Below are 19,933 nucleotides of genomic sequence, written 5' to 3' on the forward strand. Positions count from 1 at the left end.
TGCAGCCCCCATCATGGGCAGTGGACAGCGTGGTCAGGGTGCTTGTGGGCTCCATGTAGCACCCCAGATGCACCCAATCCCCCATTTTTCCTCTAGGCCTCCTTGGCTCTCAGTGCCTGAGGCTCTGGTCAGCTATGGGCCCAGCCCAGAGGACCATGCTGCCAATGTGCCTGTCTCCAACTGCTCTGCCCTAGAAACTGAGGAGAGGGAAAGGGCCCACTCAACACGGGGACGGGGAGAGAGTGTTCCTGGCCACCCGAGCTGTGGCTGGAGGAGCCGGAGGTCCTCTGCAGTGCCCTCAGTTCTGGATCCTTCTGACTGGAAGGAGCTGGTCTGGAGGACTCCTCTCGCTGCCTTGAGCTGAGATGTTCTCTGCCTTCTGATGGCAAGAGGTGGAGCCCTTATGGGCCTGAGTTAAAGTCGCCCCTTGAGGGGTGCTCCGTGCCACCTGGGTCTCAGAGCGACACTCAGGGCCATCACCTCTGGTCCAGATCACCAGCTGCACAGAAGGAGGCCAGACGACGGAGGGCAGGACAGGAGCCCCCTCCTGTCTGTGAACCCTCCTCGAGGCCTCTGTCTTGGGCCTTCCTTAGCCGAGGCCACAGTCCCTTTTTCTATCCTGGGGCAGTGGACAAACATCCCTCTGGCTGAGAGTGTCCCTGTTTTCCCCGAAGCCCTGGCTCCTGGCCCCACATCCTGACTTGACTCCCCACTTTTCTACAGCCAGGAGAATCCTTAGCTCAGGTGAGGGTAGGGCCGAGGGTGAGTGTGAATGCTGGCAAAACTCCCATCCACCCAGACTCGCTTGGCCTAGGTACCTGCAGGGACCACCTCAGGGAGCTCAGCAGGCCTCCATGGACTCTGAGCACGGCATAGTCCTAGGGTGGGGTGACCCCGTCGCACCTGGCCCTGACCTGCCCCCACTCCTCCCCAGCGCCTGGTTCGCATGAACATGCCCATCTCCAGTGAGGACATGACTGTGCACTTCACATCCACGCTGATGGCCCTCATTCGAACTGCACTGGAGATCAAGCTGGCCCCAGGTAGGTGAGGTCTCAGAGGAGGGAGGGCAGACCATGACCACTGCCTAGAGAACCAACCCACGTGATCTGCAGGGAAGAGTGGGGAGGCGGCTCTGTCTGGAGGGACAGCTGTACCCAGCAGCAGCTCTAGCTCCTGGTAGTGTCCACACGTGAGCAATGCAGTGGCCCCATCTTCAGGCAGGAGGCCAAGGCACCGCCAGCAGTGGTGGCCAGACATGGTCCAGCCCAGGCTGCAGGTGCCTTCTGCTCCCTTCCCATTCACAGAGAGCCTGAAGCCACCAGACGGGACCGGCTGTCCCTGCCCTGCCCTGCCCTGCATCTACCCTGGGGCTCCGCCCCTTTCCTGCTGGGAGACATTGAGGCCAGCCCCCTGCACACCAGGTCCCACTCCTCAGGGACATCACACACCTGCGTTAGCTCTGGCTCAGTGGACTTCCCCTCTACTGGGTTACTTGTATCAATTTCTCCTTCCTTTAAAGGCTTCTGCTCTCTCCTCTCTGTTGATTCCTTCCTTCTTAGCAGCCAGCTCCCTGTGCTGGTCTCTGCTCTCTGGTTCTCTTTTCCAGTCCACACTTGGGCTCATGGCCCACTCTGTTGGGTCTGTGTCATGTTGAAGAACCCAGAGGTCAGTTTTCAGTGCTCACCTTGTGGCCCTGCTGCAGCCCTCCTCCGTTCCCACTCCCTTCTGCTTGAAACCTTTTACATCTCTCATTTTTTTCTTGCCTCCCTCACTCTGAATGGCAGTATGCTTCAAAGCATTCTCTTTGCCTCAAAAGCATTGTCTCTGCTTGCTCCTTCACCACCTCACCTATTCCCAGGGCTTTGAATATTAGGAACTGAGTCTTGTATTTTGGCCCACCCCAGTGTTCCTCAAGTTTCTGTGTCACCTGGAAGCCCAGTCAGTGCTGCACAGCTGACTCCCGTGAACTTAGCTCCAGGTCTCCCAGTCTCCTGGCCTCATCAGTGGAGACCTATTCATCCTGCTCCATAGCCAAACCTTGGAATCATCCTTGTTGCCGTTTCTCCTTTTAATTTTGGATTTGTGTTTGCTCTCTTATCATTATCTTCTTGACTCTGCCTTCAAAATATATCCAGGAAGTGTTTACTTCTATCTCTCTGCCAACTGCCAGCTCCTGGTCCCAGCCTGTCAACTCTTGATGAGTTGCTGCAGCTGTTGACCTGGTCTGTGTCTGCCCTTCAGCATGACAACCTGAATGATCAGGGAAAAACCAACACAGTTGATGGTCCTCTTTTTCCTCTGATGAAGAGAGAAGCTGCAGATAACCAATGTAAGGAATAAAAGAAGGGCATCACTGTGGATCCTGTTAACAGGGAAAGGATAGCAATGGAATGTTATGGTCAACATCACATCAGTGAATTCAACAACTTAGGTGAAATGGAAAAATTCCTTGAGAACACAAACTACCGAGCTCTTTCAAGTGGAGATAACCTCAGTGATGCTATTTGTGTTAAATAAACTAATAGTAAGAAGCCTTCCAACAGAGAAATTCCAGGCCTAGATGGTATCACTGGTCAAGTCTACTAAACATTTATTGAGAAATATTTAGACTTTGGTTAATCCTATAGACTCCTCCAGAAAATACAAAAAGAGAGAGTATTTCCCACCCTATTTTAAATAAGCTTTACTTTGATCCTAAAATCAATGATATAACACAAAAATAAATTTATAGACCCATATGCCTCATGAACAGAGATATAGAAATCTTCAACACAACTTTATCAAACAGAATTTAGCAATACATAAAAGAAGACAGTGCATAGTGATATAGTTGGGGTTTATTCCAGGAGTGCAAGGCTGGTTTGGTGTTCAAAACTCAATGAATGTAATTTACCACATTAAACAATTAAAACTGTATGGTATCAGTAATCACAGAGAAAAAGCATTTGACAAAATGTAATATTAGTTCATGATAAAATTTCTATGTAAGCTCAGAAAGAAACTTCCTTCAAGCCTAACATATCATCCCAAAATGATAAACGTTATCTATGGGAAAACTTCAGCTAATGCCATATTTAAACAAAGAAAGACAGATTCTCTCCTTCTAGGATCAGGAACAAAGCAGAGATCTACAGTCACCACCTATGTTCAGTGTGGTACTTGATGTCTCAGTCACTGTGATAAGGCAAGAAGAAGAATGAGAGCGAGAAGTAGAAGTCCCTGTGTACACCACTGGCATGACTACCTGTGCGAAAAGTCCCAAAGAGTCTGTTGTAAAAGTTGCTGAAACTAGTGAGTGTAACAGGCTCACAGGATGCAAGGCCAGTACACAAAGGTCAATGTGTGACTCTGGGCTGGCAGTGAGTGGCTGAAATGGAAGCAAAGGGCTCATGAAAGTAGCACCACAACCATGGAATTACTTAGAGTCTTCACTCAGGATGTGTGGGCTATCAGTTAGAAAACATTCATAAGAGAAATCAGAAAACGTAAATACATGGAGCGTTTCTGTGTGATGTTCATGGATGTGAAGACTCGGTGTTGCTGGGACATCAGTTCTCTCTACATTAATCATCAAAATCAACAGGCTTCTTGGTAGTAATTCACAAATCAAATCCAAAATTTATGAGAAAAGCAAAAGGACTTGAATGATAGTTCTGAAAATGAAGAACAGAGTTCGAAACTTACCCTTTTCTACAAAGCATCCTTGATCTATGTGTGGATAAAAGGGTGGAGACACAGAGCAATGGGCAGAATAGATTCTCTCACTCATGGGATCAGCTGATTTCAACAAAGTTGCAAGGCAATTAAAGGGGAAAAGATCATCATTCCCAACAGATACTGCTGGAAAAATTCAGACAAGTATATGCAACATGAAAAAAATTCTTGACTCCCACGATCTTAGTCTGCTCAGGCTGCCTGCACTTAATACCAAAGACTGGGCAGCTTAAGCAAACAGAAACTTACCTCCTGAAGTTCTGGAGGCTGCGAAATCTGAGATCAAAGTGCAGGCAGCGTAGGCTTTGTTCCGAGGACTACTCTTTTGGCTTCTAGGCAGCTGTCTTTTTGCTGTCATCTCATGGCCTTTCCTCTGCACAAGGTGAGAGAATACGCGTGCCCTCTCTGGGGTCTTATAAGGACACAGACCCTATGGGTCAGGCTCCACCCTTAGGCCCTCATTTAATACCAATTACCTTGTGACAGGCCTGGTCTTCCAACATGGTCACATCAGTGATGAGGCTTTTTTAAGTGAATTTTTGGGGAAAGCAATTCAATCTGTAGCACTTGAAATGGGTCATAGACAAATATAGAATCTCAAAACATAAAACTTCTGGAACAAAATGTTGGCAACTTTGAGTTAGGCAGAAATTTCTTAACACACAAAATACATCAACCATAAAAAAACAAGTTGATAAACAACTTCATTAAAATTAAAACTTTTGGGCTAGAGTTGTGGCTCAGTGGTAGTGTGCTCAGCTTGCATGCATGAGGCACTCAGTTTGATCCCCAGCACCACATAAAAATAAAATAAAGATATTGTGTCCACCTAAAACTAAAAAAATAAATAAATATTAAAAAAATTAAAACTTCTAGGCTGGGGACATATTGCAGTGGTAGAGCTTGCCCAGCATGTGTGAGACCCTGGGTTCAATCCCTACCACTCCAAAAAAAAAAAAAAAAAACATCTAATTTCCAAAATTAAAATTTTAGCTGTGCAAAGTGTTGTATACCTGTAATCATAGCAACTCAGGAAGCCAAGGCAGGAGGGTTCTAAGTTCAAGGCCTGCCTGGGCATCATAGTGAGATCCTGTCTCAAAAATAAATAAAATTTTTGCTCTTCCAAAGATATTTAAGGGACTGAAGATATAGCTCAGCAGTTGAGCACTTACATTATTATGTGCAAGGGCCTGGATTCCATCCCTAGCACTGCCCCCAAATAAAAAGGTATTTAAGAAAATGAAGACAAGCCTAAGATTTAGAAAAGATATTTGCTTAACACATATCCAATATAAGTATGGTATCCATAATATATTATAAAAGTCACAATAAGAAAATAAACAACATTCTTCATAGAAACAGAAAAAGCACTCCTGAAATTCATTTGGAAAATAAGAGACCCAGAATAGCCAAAGCAGTCCTTAGCAAGAAAAGTGAAGCAGGAGGCATCACAGTACCAAACCTTAAACTATACTACAGAGCCATAGTAACAAAAACTGGCATGGTATTGACACCAAAACAGACATGTAGACCAGTGGTACAGAATAGAAGACACAGAGACAAACCTGCATAAATACAGTTATCTCATACTAGACAAAGGTGCTGAAAACATTTCTTGGAGAAAAGACAGCCTCTTCATCAAATGGTCCTAGGAGAACTGGGAATCCATATGTAACAAAATGAAACTAAACCCCTAACTCTCAACCTTTACAACTCAAAGACAGTATGTGTGAGGATAAGTGCATGGAGTACTTCCTACATGACATATGTTAAGGGCACCTGAGTGGCAAACCACTCCCCGTATGCTAGGCGTGAGCGGCAAACCACTTACCCTGTAGGCACAGCCCTGGGCATTAGACTGTGTGTAAGTACTCGCTCCATGGCCCGCTCCTTGATTGGTTGCCTCAAGTACAGTTGGCAAGAAATTGTATTGGTGGCTGCCTATAATCTGCTTAGCTACTGTTATATGCATGGTAACTATGCAATAAAGTCAGACCTGCTTCCAGCTTGGTCTCCAGAGGTCTTGATCCGTGACCCCGCAGCCACACTCTCCTCTACCCAGTTCTGTGGACCTCCTCGCTGGAGGAGAGAGAGCCCACGCAAATATGTAAAATTCTTAATTCTTCTAATTAGCATCTCTTCGTGCAAATTTAGGAATTCCCTGTCCATGCCCTTGTCCTTTTCTATCAGGGTGATTTTTTAAAAATTTATTCTAACAGAATGCATTTTGACATATCATTCATAAGTGGAGTATAACTTCTCATTCTTCTGATTGTACATAATGTAGAATCACACTGATCATGTAATCATATATGTATGTTGGGTAATACTGTCTGATTTGTTCTACTGTTCTTTCTACCCCTGTACCCACTCCCCTCCCTTCATTCCCCTCTGCCTAATCCAAAGTACCTCTATTTTTCCCTAGCACCCCCTTATTGTGAATTAGCATCTGCATATCAGAGAAAACATTCGGCCTTTGGTTTTGGAGGATTGGTTTATTTCGCTTAGCATGATATTCTCCAGCTCCATCCATTGACCTGCAAATGCCATGATTTTATTCTTCTTTAAGACTTGAGTAATATTTCATTATGTATATATACCACATTTACTTTATTCATTCATCTGCTGAAAAGCATTTAGGTTGGTTCCATAGTGTAGCTATTGTGAATCGAGCTGCTATAAACATTGATGTGGCTCCATCACTGTAGTATGCCGATCTTTAAGTCCTCTGGGTTTAAACCAAAGAGTGTGATAACTGGGTCAAATGGTGCTTCCATTCCAAGTTTTCTGAGGAATCACCATACTGCTTTCCATAATGGTTGCACCAATTTGCAGTCCCACCAGCAATGTATGAGTGTATCTTTTCCCTCACATCCTTGCCAACATTTATTCTTGCTTATATTTTTGATAACTGCCATTCAGACTGGAGTGAGATAAAATCTTAGAGTAATTTTGCTTTGCATTTCTCTAATTGCTAGAGATGTTGAACATTTTTTGGGTATTTATTGATTGATTGTATTTCTTCTGTAAAGTTTCTGTTCAGTTCCTTGGCCCATTTATTGATTGAGTTATTTGGTTTTTTTTTTTTCTGTGTTGAATTTTTTGAGGTCTTTATATATCCTGGAGATTAATGTTCTATCTGAGGGGCATGTTATAAAGATTCTCTCCCATTCTAAGGCTCTCTCTTCACTGTGAAGAAGCTTTTTAGTTCGGATCCGTCCCATTTATTGATTCTTGATTTCACTCCTTGCACTTCAGGAGACTTGTTAAGGAAGTCAACTCCTAAGTCAACATGGTGAAGACTTGGGCCTACTTTTTCTATTAGGCGCAGGGTCTCTGTTCTAGTGCCTAAGTCTTTGATCCACTTTAAGTTGAGTTTTGTGCAGGGTGAGAGATAGGAGTTTAGTTTCATTTTGTTACATATGGATTCCCAGTTTTCCCAGCACCGTTTGGTAAAGAGGCTGTCTTTTCTCCAAGAAATGTTTTTGGCACCTTTGTCTAGTATGAGATAACTGTATATATGTGGGTTTGTCTCGTGTCTTCTATTCTGTACCACTGGTCTACATGTCTGTTTTGGTGCCAATACCATGCCAGTTTTTGTTACTGTGGCTCTGTAGTATAGTTTAAGGTTTGGTACTGTGGTGCCTCCTGCTTCACTTTTCTTGCTAAGGACTGCCCATGTTTAAAATGAGTGATGGTGCCGAGGAGGACTATACAGAGATAAGGAAATGTGGACTTTTGAACACTGTTAAAATTAAAGGAAGCTTTTATAATATTTCTGTAAGGCAATTTGGTGTTATGTTAATGATAAATAGATATAGAGATAATAAAAACTGAAATTGCAAAAAAAAAATTTAACAAGTCATAAGAAAATAAACACAAGGGCACAGGCCTGCAATCTCCCAAGTTCAAGGCCAGCCTTGGTAACTTAGCAAGCCCTGTCTCAAAAAATAAAAAGAACTGGGGATGTGGCTTACTAGTAGAGTGCATGCTTAGCATGTTTAGGGCCCTGGGTTCAATCCCAAGTACATGCATGTGTGTGCATGCGCACGCACACGCACACACACACACCCACACGAGAAAGAAATAGAAGAACACAATCAGTGAATAATGGTAGAAGATGTGAATAGACACATTGCCAAAGAAGATACATGAAAGTACACAAGCACATATAAAGATCTAATTGGAAAAATTAATAAGATGAGATAACACTACATGCCATTATAAGACTAAAATACTCTCTTGATTGACAGTATTAAGCAAGGCAACTGAAATTCTTACGTGTTCCTGGTAATAATCCAAAATGGTACAGCCCTTTGCCAAACAATTTTCTGATGCTTAGGTGGCTCAGCCTTTTCATTAGGAGATGGAAGCCTGCATGCAGATGTTTATGGCTTTGTTCACAATTGCCCTGAACTGTAAACAGCTCATGTGTCCATCAACTGGAGATGAGTGGACAAACCAACACATTGTCGCACTGAAATAATATTTGGCAATGAAGGAAAAAAACAGCAGTGCCAGCATTATCAGGAGTCTCAAACACCCTGCAGAGTGAGATGCGCGCTGCTCACCTGATGTTCTGAAGGATGCAGAACTGCGAGACACAAACACACGAGCAACCACAGGGCTGGGAGCAGGGCTGAGGACTGACTGGCCACGGGCTCAGAGGGCTGGGGGCATGAGGCTGTTGTGCATCTTGATTAGGGTGGTGGGTGCCTTCATCAATATATAGAATGGCAGAACTACAAAGGATGAATTGTAGTGATGTGAATTAGGCCTTAATAAAACTGGTGTTAAAGAAAACAAAACCAGGTTATTTATCTTGCTGGCTTCCCATCTGCTCCCTCCTCTGCCCCACCATACTCCCTTTCTGGCACAAAGGCCTTGGTACTTGCGGTCCTTTTCTGCCTGCAGGGTCTCACAGGTATGACGCCTTCCTCCTGGGAACTTCTTGACCATCCTGTCCAAAATTTAGCCCTCTGCGGACTTCTTTCCTCTCCCCACTTTGCTCTTCCTGTCCTTGGCACTTCTCACTGTTCAATGTACTGCATTTCTTTACTTTCTGCTACTCTGCAGAACAGAGTACAAACTCATAAAGGAAGTTTTAGAATTTTTTTTTTTATTTTCTGATTTTCTGTCCTGACACGTAAAACAGTACCTGTCATCTAATGGGTGCTTAGTATTGTTGAATGAGTGGATGAGTGATTGAACTGCTACTGTGTCACTTCTAAATTACCATTGCTACCCTCCCACACATAGGAAGCACACATGCACACACAAGCAGCACACACAGGCAGCACACACGCACTCAGGCAGCACAAAGAGGCAACGCACATGCACACACAAGCAGCACACAAGCAGCACACAAGCAGCACACACAGGCAACACACATGCACACACAGGCAGCACAAAGAGGCAATGCACATGCACACAGCAGCACACGTAGGCAGCACACATGCACACAGGCAGCACAAAGAGGCAGCGCACATGCACACAGGCAGCACAAAGAGGCAGCACACATGCACACACAAGCAGCACACACAGGCAGCACACATGCACACAGGCAGCACACAGGCAGCACACATGCACACAGCGGCACACACAGGCAGCACTCATGCACACAGGCAGCACAAAGAGGAAGCGCACATGCACACAAGCAGCACACACAGGCAGCACACATGCACACACAAGCAGCACACTGCACACAGGCAGCACAAATGCACACAGGCAGCACAAAGAGGCAGCGCACATGCACACAGCAGCACACATAGGCAGCACACATGCACACAGGCAGCACAAAGAGGCAGCACTCATGCACACAAGCAGCACACACAGGCAGCACACATGCACACACAGGCAGCACAAAGAGGCAGTGCACATGCACACAGTAGCACACACAGGCAGCACACATGCACACAGGCAGCACAAAGAGGCAGCACACATGCACATAGCAGCACACATAGGCAGCACACATGCACACAGGCAGCACAAAGAGGCAGCACATATGCACACAAGCAGCACACACAGGCAGCACACATGCACACAGGCAGCACAAAGAGGCAGTGCACATGCACACAGTAGCACACACAGGCAGCGCACATGCACACAGGCAGCACAAAGAGGCAGCACATATGCACACAGGCAGCACACAAAGGCAGCACAAAGAGGCAGCACACATGCACACACAAGCATCACACACAGGCAGCACACATGCACACAGGCAGTACAAAGAGGCAGCGCACATGCACACACAAGCAGCACAGACAGGCTGCACACAGGCAGCACACATGTACACACAAGCAGCACACACAGGCAGCACATTGCACACACAGGCAGCACACTCCACAGACAAGGCAGCACACTGCACACAGGCAGCACACATGCCCACAGGCAGCACACTGCACACAGGCAGTACACTACACAGACAGCACACTGCACACAGGCATCACACTGCATAGACAGGCAGCACACTGCATATAGGCTGTACACAGGCAGCACACTACACAGACAGGCAACACACTGCACAGATAGGCAGCACACATGCACACAGGCAGCACACTGCACACAGGCTGCACACAGGCAGCACACTGCACAGACAGGCAGCACACTGCACACAGGCAGCACACTACACAGACAGGCAGCATACTACACAGACAAGCAGCACATTGCACGCAGGCTGCACACAGGCAGCACACTACACAGACAGGCAGCACACTGCACACAGGCAGCACACACGCACACAGGCAGCACACTTGTGCACACAGGCAGCACACTGCACAGTCAGGCAGCACACATGCACACAGGCTGCACACTACTCACACAGGCAGCACACTACACACAGGCAGCACACATGCACACAGGCAGCACACTGCTCACAGGCAGCACACTACACATAGGCAGCACACATGCACACAGGCAGCACACTACACACAGGCAGCACACATGCACACAGGCAGCACACATGCACACAGGCAGTACACTGCACAGACAGGCAGCACAACTTGCGTACACAGGCAGCACACTGCACACACAGGCAGCACACTGCACACACAGGCAGCACACTGCTCATACAGGCAGCACACTGCACAGACAGGCAACACACACGCACACAGGCAGCACACTTGTGCACACAGGCAGCACACATGCACACAGGCATCACACTGCACACAGGCAGCACACTGCACAGACAGGCAGCACACTGCACACAGGCAGCACACTGCACATAGGCAACACACACACACAGGCAGCACACTTGTGCACACAGGCAGCACACTGTGCACACAGGCAGCACACATGCACACAGGCAGCACACATGCACACAGGCAGCACACTACAGAGACAGGCAGCACACTGCACATAAAGGCAGCACACTGCACACAGGCAGCACACTGCTCACAGGCAGCACACATGCACACATAGGCAGCCCACTACACACAGGCAGCACACATGCACACAGGCAGCACACTGCACAAACAGGCAGCACACATGCACACAGACATCACACTGCACACAGGCAACACACTGAACAGACAGGCAACACACACGCACACAGGCAGCACACTGCACAGACAGGCAGCACACTTGTGTACACAGGCAGCACACTGCACACACAGGCAGCACACTGCACACAGGCAGAACACATGCACACAGGCAGCACACTACACAGACAGGCAACACACTGAACAGACAGGCAACACACACGCACACAGGCAGCACATTGCTCACAGGCAGCACACTGCACACAGGCAACACACTGAACAGACAGGCAACACACACGCACACAGGCAGCACACTGCACAGACAGGCAGCACACTTGTGTACACAGGCAGCACGCTGCACACACAGGCAGCACACTGCACACAGGCAGCACACATGCACACAGGCAGCACACTACACAGACAGGCAACACACTGAACAGACAGGCAACACACACGCACACAGGCAGTACACTGCTCACAGGCAGCACACTGCACACAGGCAGCACACTGCTCACAGGCAGCACACATGCACACAGGCAGCACACTGCACAGACAGGCAGCACACTTGTGTACACAGGCAGCACACTGCACACACAGGCAGCACACTGCACACAGGCAGCACACATGCACACAGGCAGCACACTACATAGACAGGCAGCACACTGCACACAGGCAGCACACATGCACACATAGGCAGCACAGATGCACACAGGCAGCACACTGCACAAACAGGCAGCACACTTGTGTACACAGGCAGCACACTGCAAAGACAGGCAGCACACTGCACACAGGCAGCACACTGCACACAGGCAGCATATGTTCACGTACAAGTAGCACACTGCACACAGGCAGCACACATTTGCACACACTCAGCACACATGCACACAGGCAGCACACACGGGCAACATACATGCACACAGACAGCACACTGCACACACATGCAGCACACTGCACACACAAGCAGCACATATGCGCACACAGGCATCACACTGCACACACAAGCAGAACAGATGCACACACAGGCAGCACACTGCACACACAAGCAGAACAGATGCACACACAGGCAGCACCCTGCACACACAGGAAGTGCACATGTACACACAAGCAGAACAGATGCACACACAGGCAGCACCCTGCACACACAGGCAGCACCCTGCACACACAAGCAGAACAGATGCACACACAGGCAGCACCCTGCACACACAAGCAGCACCCTGCACACACAAGCAGAACAGATGTACACACAGGCAGCACCCTGCACACACAGGCAGCACCCTGCACACACAAGCAGAACAGATGCACACACAGGCAGCACCCTGCACACACAGGCAGCACCCTGCACACACAGGCAGTGCACACGCACACACAGGCAGCACATTGCACATACAAGCAGCACACATGGGGCACATTTCACACATGTGCCCACATATTCCTGCTGGCTGGCTGGGTGCTTTTCAGATGGCTCTGGCCAGCCTCCACACTTCTTCCTACTGTGCCTTTTTCTTCCAGCACCTTCTGCATCCCATCTTCCCCCCAAATCTTTCCTTCCCTCTGCCTGTCCTAGTTCTGCCTGAGTGGGGGGCTTCAGGATTGCTTCTAACATTTGTCTTCCCTCCCCAATCGCCCTTGCCCAGCTGGGGCAAAGCAGCACCAGTGTGATGCAGAGCTGAGGAAGGAGATCTCCTCTGTTTGGGCCAATCTGCCCCAGAAGACCTTGGACTTGCTGGTGCCACCCCACAAGCGTGAGTGGGAGGGCAAGGAATGCCCTCTACCCCATCTGCCCTGTCCCTCTGAGGCAGGGAGGGAGAGGCAAGGGTATCTTGTCTTGCAGAGGTGGTCTTCTCCCCTGGTCCCCCTGGCAGGGACACTGGATGGCTCAGGGACTGTGGGAGGTAGTCTGGAGTCCTCCTAGTGTGAGAATGGATTGTAAGACATCCAGGGAAAGGCAGAAGGGATCCTAATTAAGGATATGAAAGAGGAAGTGTTTATCTTGGAGGGCCCTGGTGTGTCCAAGGTGGGGGCACATCAGCCCCACACCAGGTGGGACAACTGTAGCATCTGGAGGGTTCAAGAAGCTGAGCAGCTATGGCCTGAGAGTCCCTCAGCCTGAGGGCATGTCCCAAAGTCCACGTAGGGGGTGGGAGGTGAAGGAGAGGGCCTGCCTCACCACCTCACTCTGCCCATGTTTTGTGTGCTCTTTTTCCTCCAAACCTCCACCTCTGAGTCCTTCCTTGCCTGCTCTTCTCTCTAGCTGATGAGATGACGGTGGGGAAAGTCTATGCAGCACTGATGATATTCGACTTCTACAAACAGAACAAAACCACAAGAGATCAGATTCACCAAGCTCCAGGAGGCTTATCCCAGGTACCTGGCTTCAGGATTCCAGGAAGCAGCACTCATGCCTACAAGCCTTGGCCTCTTGGGAACTGGGCAGTGGGGAGATTTGCACCCTGCTTAGAGAGACTGCAGCAGCGGGAGGAGGCTCTACCCCAGTTTCCTGCTCTCCATGGACTGTTGCCTGGTGGTATCATGGAGCTCCTGAGCTGGAGAGCTGCTCTTAAGGGGCAGAGAAAGAGGGCTGAGCATAGAGGCTCTGGGTGACATCCCTCTTTTGTGATAGGCAATGGGAGAAAGATGCCAAGTGTCTGAGGAGGGTTTTTAGCAGGTGGGAGGAGAACCTGTTGTCCTTGCATGTTGGCAGGGCCACTGCTGGTGCTGCACATGGCTCTGACCAGGAAGGTTTTGGGTCCATCTTTCTGGTGCTGTCACAGCTCTGTCTTTAGTGGGCACATGGAGGCTCTGTCTGGAAAGTTCTGTAGTTGCACAGCTTCCCAGGGTACTCGCCAGACCGTGGATGGGACACCTGGTGCTCACACTGCACCCCTTCCCGTGCATGGCATGCACACACAGTCCAGAGCTCCAGGCAGCAGTCCTGCAGTTGAGGGGACCTGACGCTGCTCTACTGTCTGTAGCCGTCTGGACCCTGACTTGTAGGAGGGACCCTGACTCTCAGGAGTGGTGAGCTCTGCCAAAGCCACTCACGGGGCAGACCTGTAGGAGGTGTGAGGGTTCCCCACCCACCTCTCTGATCACATGTTCTTTTTTGGAGGCGGAACAGGGAAAGCAAGGGGCCCCTCACTGTAGGACAGGGAGCTCTGAGCTGGGCTTGGGTGGGAACTGGCTCCATCACATGCCACGTGCGACCTCCCTGCTGAGGGCACGTCAAGGTCCACCAGGCTGGCCCCTAGAGCAGTCCCTCTTCCTGTGCCCTTCACAGATGGGCCCGGTGTCCCTGTTCCACCCTCTGAAGGCCACCCTGGAGCAGACGCAGCCAGCTGTACTCCGAGGAACTCGGGTTTTCCTTCGGCAGAAGAGCTCTACGTCCCTCAGCAATGGTGGGGCCATGTGAGTGCCATGTGCAGGTGGGGTGGGCTGCAGGGGGCTCAGAGCCAATGGGAGAGGAAGCAAAGTTCCATTTTTTTACGCTGCCTGGCTCTCACTTCCTGCTGGCCTCAGGTTTGCTCCCTGAGGGGCTCATTGGGAACCTTGATGGCTTCAGGGACTGGCCCTGGCCACCTGCCCACTCTCCTGTGGGTGCAGCCAGATGCCCTCTGGTGTGCTGCAGGGAAACCTGGGATAATCGTCACCATGAGTGGTTCTCCACTCGCCAAGTTTGTGGGTGGACTTGCAGGTGACTCCTGCGATTTCAGGCAGCAGCATAGAGCTGCCAGCTAGGACAGCTTGGCGACAGGTGCTCCTCTCTCTCCTCCAGCTTCTGCTCTGGTGCCTGCAGACCATCAGAAGCTGTTGCCCCACCTCAAGCCCACCCTTCCTGTCTGCCTGTCAGTGTTCTCTCCTCCTGGCTCCTCCACATGTTGTCCTAGATCCCCATTTTGGAATTGATTTCTGAGGTTATTGTATTTCATACACAGATCGGTCATGTCTTTTCTATCACTTAACTTTTGCCATATCACTTAGTGCCAAAGCCATCATCTTTCCCTGAGGGGTGGGGCAGTCTCCACGGGGCAGGGCTCTTGCAGGCTTCCTGGACAGCTTTGGTTTGTGAGGTGTATGTTGTCTGTCACCTGTCATCACCAGTGGGCCCAGCTGCCTTGCACTGGCCCAATGAGTGGCAGGCACCCAGGATGCAGACCCTGCTAGAACCTGTGCTCCTGCCCAGTGGAATGCAACCTAGTCACCCAAGCACTGTACAGCAGGCCTGTGTCCGGTTGTGGGTAGTGGGCAGTGCAGAGGAGGATGCAGAGTTCAGGTGCTATGAGGAAGAGCCGTCCTGGCCTGGCCCAGCCCTACAGCACCCATTCTATGCTCTCCTTGCTGCAAGTGGGTTGGGGGCTCCAGGTTTGCATTTAGAGTTAAACAGATGATTCTTTGTATGTTTGTGTGTAAGAGTATGTGTTACAGATGTATGAGTATGTAAGAGTGAATGAACTTGAGTGTGTGAGAACATATGTGACAGTGTGTACATGTGCCAAGGGTATGCATGTGCGTGCATGTGTGTCTATGGAGAGAGTGTCTATACAGATGTGTGCATGTGTGTACATGAGTATGTGTTAGCATGTGTGCCTGGTAGTGTGTGTTAGAGGGCATGTGTGTCTGGGTGTGTGGAGGGGAGGGTGTGTGGAGGGGAGGGTGTGTATAAGAAGATCAAAAGGAGACAGAATCCAGGTGCAGAGACAAAGTGGCAGGATGGCAGAAAGGCAGCGAGCTCCTTGTCCAAGTTGCCAGCCTTATTTTTATCAACAGGTCATATTAGTCACTGGCATCAGTAGTGCATTAGTGTTCATTGTGTCATTAGGCAGGTTACAGAGTTAGCAACAGTATGCACCTTATTCCTCAGTTACATACTATAGTTGAAATGTGCAATGTGAGGAGCTTTGTGTAGCTCTCAAGAAAATCCATTGTTTAAAGTTACTGTTTTGTGGACAGGTTCAGGCTGAGCATAGCTTGATGAAACATTGTGGTTGTCTAATGAGAGAGTTCCTTTATTCCCAGGAGCTGAGTGCCTGAGACAGGGCAGAGACTGATAAGACTCTAGCACAGAGCCTCCTCAGGCAGGGCACTGCCACAGCAGCTAGGCACTGCACATGTATTAGTTATCTTACTAGTTCCTGGGGAAACTGCAGAATATTCCAAGGGTGGAAAAAGGGTGCCGGTTACCTTCCTGGAGTTTGCTCACTAGAGGAATGCTGTCCTGTGCATTTCCACAGCAAGAATCCTTACAGGTGTGTGCCAGGTGTGTGTGGGAGAGTGTGTGTGCCTGGACATGTGGGGTGGGGGGCATGTGTGCCTGGGTGTGTGGGGGTAGGGAGGGTATGTGCCTGGGCGTGTGTGGGGGGACATGTGTGCCTGGGCATGTGGGGGGTGAGGGTTTGTGCCTGGGTGAGTGTGTGTGTGTGTGTGGGGGGGGGTGTCTGGTGAGTTTTGGGGAGCCTGTGCCTGGGTGTGTGTGGGGGGGTATGTGTGGGTGGGTGGCGGGGGGTAGCTGCTGAGTGTTGGGGAGCCTGTGCCTGGGCGTGTGTGTGGCGGGGGTGTGCTTGCTGAGTGTTGGGGAGCCCGTGCCTGGGTATGTGTAGGTGTGTGCCTGGTGAGTGTTGGGGAGCCCGTGCCTGGGCGTTGTGTGTGTGTGTGGGGTGTGCCTGGTGAGTGTTGGGGAGCCCGTGCCTGGGCGTTGTGTGTGTGTGTGGGGTGTGCCTGGTGAGTGTTGGGGAGCCCGTGCCTGGGCGTTGTGTGTGTGTGGGGGGTGTGCCTGGTGAGTGTTGGGGAGCCCGTGCCTGGGCGTTGTGTGTGTGGGGGGGTGTGCCTGGTGAGTGTTGGGGAGCCTGTGCTTGGACGAGTGTAGGTATGTGCCTGGGTGTGTGGGGTGTGAGTGTCTCTTGGGTTGCTCTGGGCCAGGTGTTCAGAATCAGGTACCCTGCAGGTGGCAGATGTGGCTCTTAGAGGGTAAAAAAAAGTACCTGAGCTCACTAGGTTTGTCAGATCCAGGTCCAGCCCTGCTGTCCTCCCAGGGCCAGTCTTCAGGGGCTGCCTATACACCCAGTGTGGAGGGTGCCTGCAACACCCTTGGAAGATGGAGGCCATTCCTCCCAGAAACCCTGCAGGGGCAGGTCTGGCCTGCTGCCAGTATGGCCACTGTGGTCAGCAAGGCTGGCGTTCTACATTGCGCTCAGTGGGGGCCGTGCTGCAGTCTGTGACAGGATCACCAGTGCGAGGGAGCTCTCCCAGCAGACCCAGTGCATAGTGAGGGTCGGTCGGGAGCAAGCAGGCCTATGTGGGTGGATGCCTGAGCAGACAGCAGAAAGCTGGGAAGGCCCTCAGGCTGGGGTTCAGGGAGTCAGGAGCTGCCAGCAGGAGACCCCTGAGAAAGGAAGCCCAGGACCAGCACTGGGGCCAGCGTCTGCCGTTTGTCAGGAGGGACAAGCCCTGCACCCATTTCACAGATGAGCCCTTGTGGGGTTGAGGAACTTGCTGATTGTCCCAGGATCAGGAGGTGACAGGTACAGATTTCCCTCAGAATGAGCACTCTGAGGCTTCTCTGCCCTTGGAGCCCCCCGCCCCCCAGCTCTGACTCTCATGGGCCTGAGCTCTGCAAGGAGCCTGCACAGCCAGGCTGGGGCTCCTATGACGGGGAGGGCTCATTTCACATGGAGAGGTGGCCGAACCCCTGGCCTTGCTGAGGATAGCCCGTGAGGACTCCTCAGTAGGCATTTTGCAGCCTGTGTTCTATCCCTACAGAGCATCCCTCTTCTCTTCTGCAGACAAACTCAAGAGAGTGGCATCAAGGAGTCCGTGTCCTGGGGCACTCAGAGGACCCAGGATGCACTTTATGAGGCTAGGGCACCCCTGGAACGTGGCCACTCAGCAGAGATCCCTGTGGGGCAGCCAGGAACACTGGTGAGCCCTCTCTGGAGGGGGTTACATGAGATGGGGTGGGGGTGGGTAAGACCCTGCCTTGTGGGGTGTGACTAGGAGGCTGCTGTCCCCCCCAGGCTGCGGATGTACAGATGCAGAACATGGCACTGAGGGGTCCTGATGGGGAGCCCCAACCTGGGCTGGAGAGCCAGGGCCGGGCTGCCTCCATGCCCCGCCTGGCAGCAGAAACACAGGTGAGTAGTCTGGAGGGGTGCGTCCAGGGTGAGGGTGAGTGAGGGCCTTACCCCGTGAGTCCTTTGAGTGAGGAGACCTAGGGTGGGGAGAAGCAGGGTCCCCAAGCAGCCCCACAGGAGACTCCATGGGTAGCCCCTGTAGCCTGACACTGTAGCCCCATGGTCCTCCAGGGCACTGCAGGCTGCACAGGGCAGTCCACCCCTTGCACATGCTCGGCCTTTTAGGGGACGTAAAGGACCCGGTCCCTGATCTGTGTTCGTCCCCATCTGCCATACCGCCCATTCTCCATCTTTATTAGCTGTGGTGCCTGCTCCCCAGTTCTGTGTCCCCTCAGCACTGTGTCCCCATCTCTGCCCTCTCTGGGACTCCACTGTGGCCACACAGCCACTGCCTGGGTCCAGGAAAGGGTTCCTCGTGCCTCCGCCCACCTGGCCTGTCCTGGTCCCTGACCCTCTTGTCTTTCTGGACCCCTGTGTCTGTGGTGCATGTGACTAAGGAGCAGGGTCCCTGGCTCAAGGGGCTGAGGCTCTGTGTGCACTCTGGGACAAGCACCTTCCCAAGGACACAGAGGGGTCTGCTTGGAGGGACTGCAGGGGCCTGAGCCCCCACCCTGACATTCAGGGCTGCCTGGCTGCATGTCTCCTCCTTGCTGCCCACACCTCCTTCCTGTGGCTCCTGGTTCGGAACGTTGTCTCTTCTGCTCTTTGCATGTCCTTACTCGTGGCCTAACCTAACCCTAACCAGTGCTCACCCTGACCCTCACTATCCTTTCTTTCTTCTTGCTGTTCTTGCCTCTTGCCCTGAAGCCCCCATAGTGGCCAAGTGTAGAGCAGCTTTCTCATCCTCCATGGGGGTTGGCTGTGCCCCAGCCCCACAGGGAGAGCCGCTTTCCATAGTGCAGCCTTGGGGGCAGCTTCAGGGACCAGTCTCTCTGACAGAATGAGGAAAATGATCCCTAGGCAGCTATGGGCCCCGCTTGGGATTCTCTACCTAGGCCAGTGGCCCCACTCCTGGCTGCACACAGGCCAGGCACCTGTGACTCCCAGCAGGTTCCTTCTGACTGGGCCTGGGCTGCTCTTCTCCCCGGGCCTGCCTTACCTGCAGCCCTGTGCTTCCCCAGGCCCAGGCCACGCACCTCCTTGTCCTTTTTCCTTGCCCACAGCCGGCCCCTGATGCCAGCCCCATGAAGCGCTCCATCTCCACGTTGGCCCAGCGCCCACACGGGGGCCACCTCTGCAACACCACCCTGGACCGCCCTCCCCCCAGCCAGGCACCACATCACCACCACCATCGCTGCCACCGCCGTAGGGACAAGAAGCAGAGGTCCCTGGAGAAGGGGTCCAGCCAGCATGCCGACACGGATGGCGGTGCGTGTGGAGGGGCCTGGGGTGCCTGTTAAGGGGCTGTGGCTTGATCTGGGGGATCCCAACAGCCCACAGGAATCCTCTTCCTTGGTGTCTCTCATGGCCCCAAAATGGGCTAGAGCAAGAGGAGTGAGTTCTAGGTCTGGGGACCAGTCAGGACCACATGCCACCCGCTTCCCTTCCCCAGCACCGCTGAGGTGTGTCCTGCTCCCTGTGAGGACTGGGTCTGGAAAGGTCTTGCTGCCTATG

General features: G+C 51.3%; 1 protein-coding gene across 1 annotated transcript in view; it reads left to right on the forward strand.

The window, feature by feature from the left end:
* Positions 1–19,933, forward strand: part of Cacna1b (calcium voltage-gated channel subunit alpha1 B) — a 144,706-nt gene that overhangs the window by 123,617 nt on the left and 1,156 nt on the right. Inside the window, exons 36-42 of the mRNA XM_077797372.1 lie at positions 935–1,043; positions 12,830–12,937; positions 13,447–13,559; positions 14,473–14,600; positions 17,972–18,107; positions 18,203–18,319; positions 19,483–19,687. Coding sequence (XP_077653498.1) covers positions 935–1,043; positions 12,830–12,937; positions 13,447–13,559; positions 14,473–14,600; positions 17,972–18,107; positions 18,203–18,319; positions 19,483–19,687 — 916 coding nt within the window. The remainder of the gene's footprint in view (positions 1–934; positions 1,044–12,829; positions 12,938–13,446; positions 13,560–14,472; positions 14,601–17,971; positions 18,108–18,202; positions 18,320–19,482; positions 19,688–19,933) is intronic.

This window comes from Urocitellus parryii, chromosome 4, assembly GCF_045843805.1.
Source record: "Urocitellus parryii isolate mUroPar1 chromosome 4, mUroPar1.hap1, whole genome shotgun sequence".
NCBI lineage: Eukaryota > Metazoa > Chordata > Mammalia > Rodentia > Sciuridae > Urocitellus > Urocitellus parryii.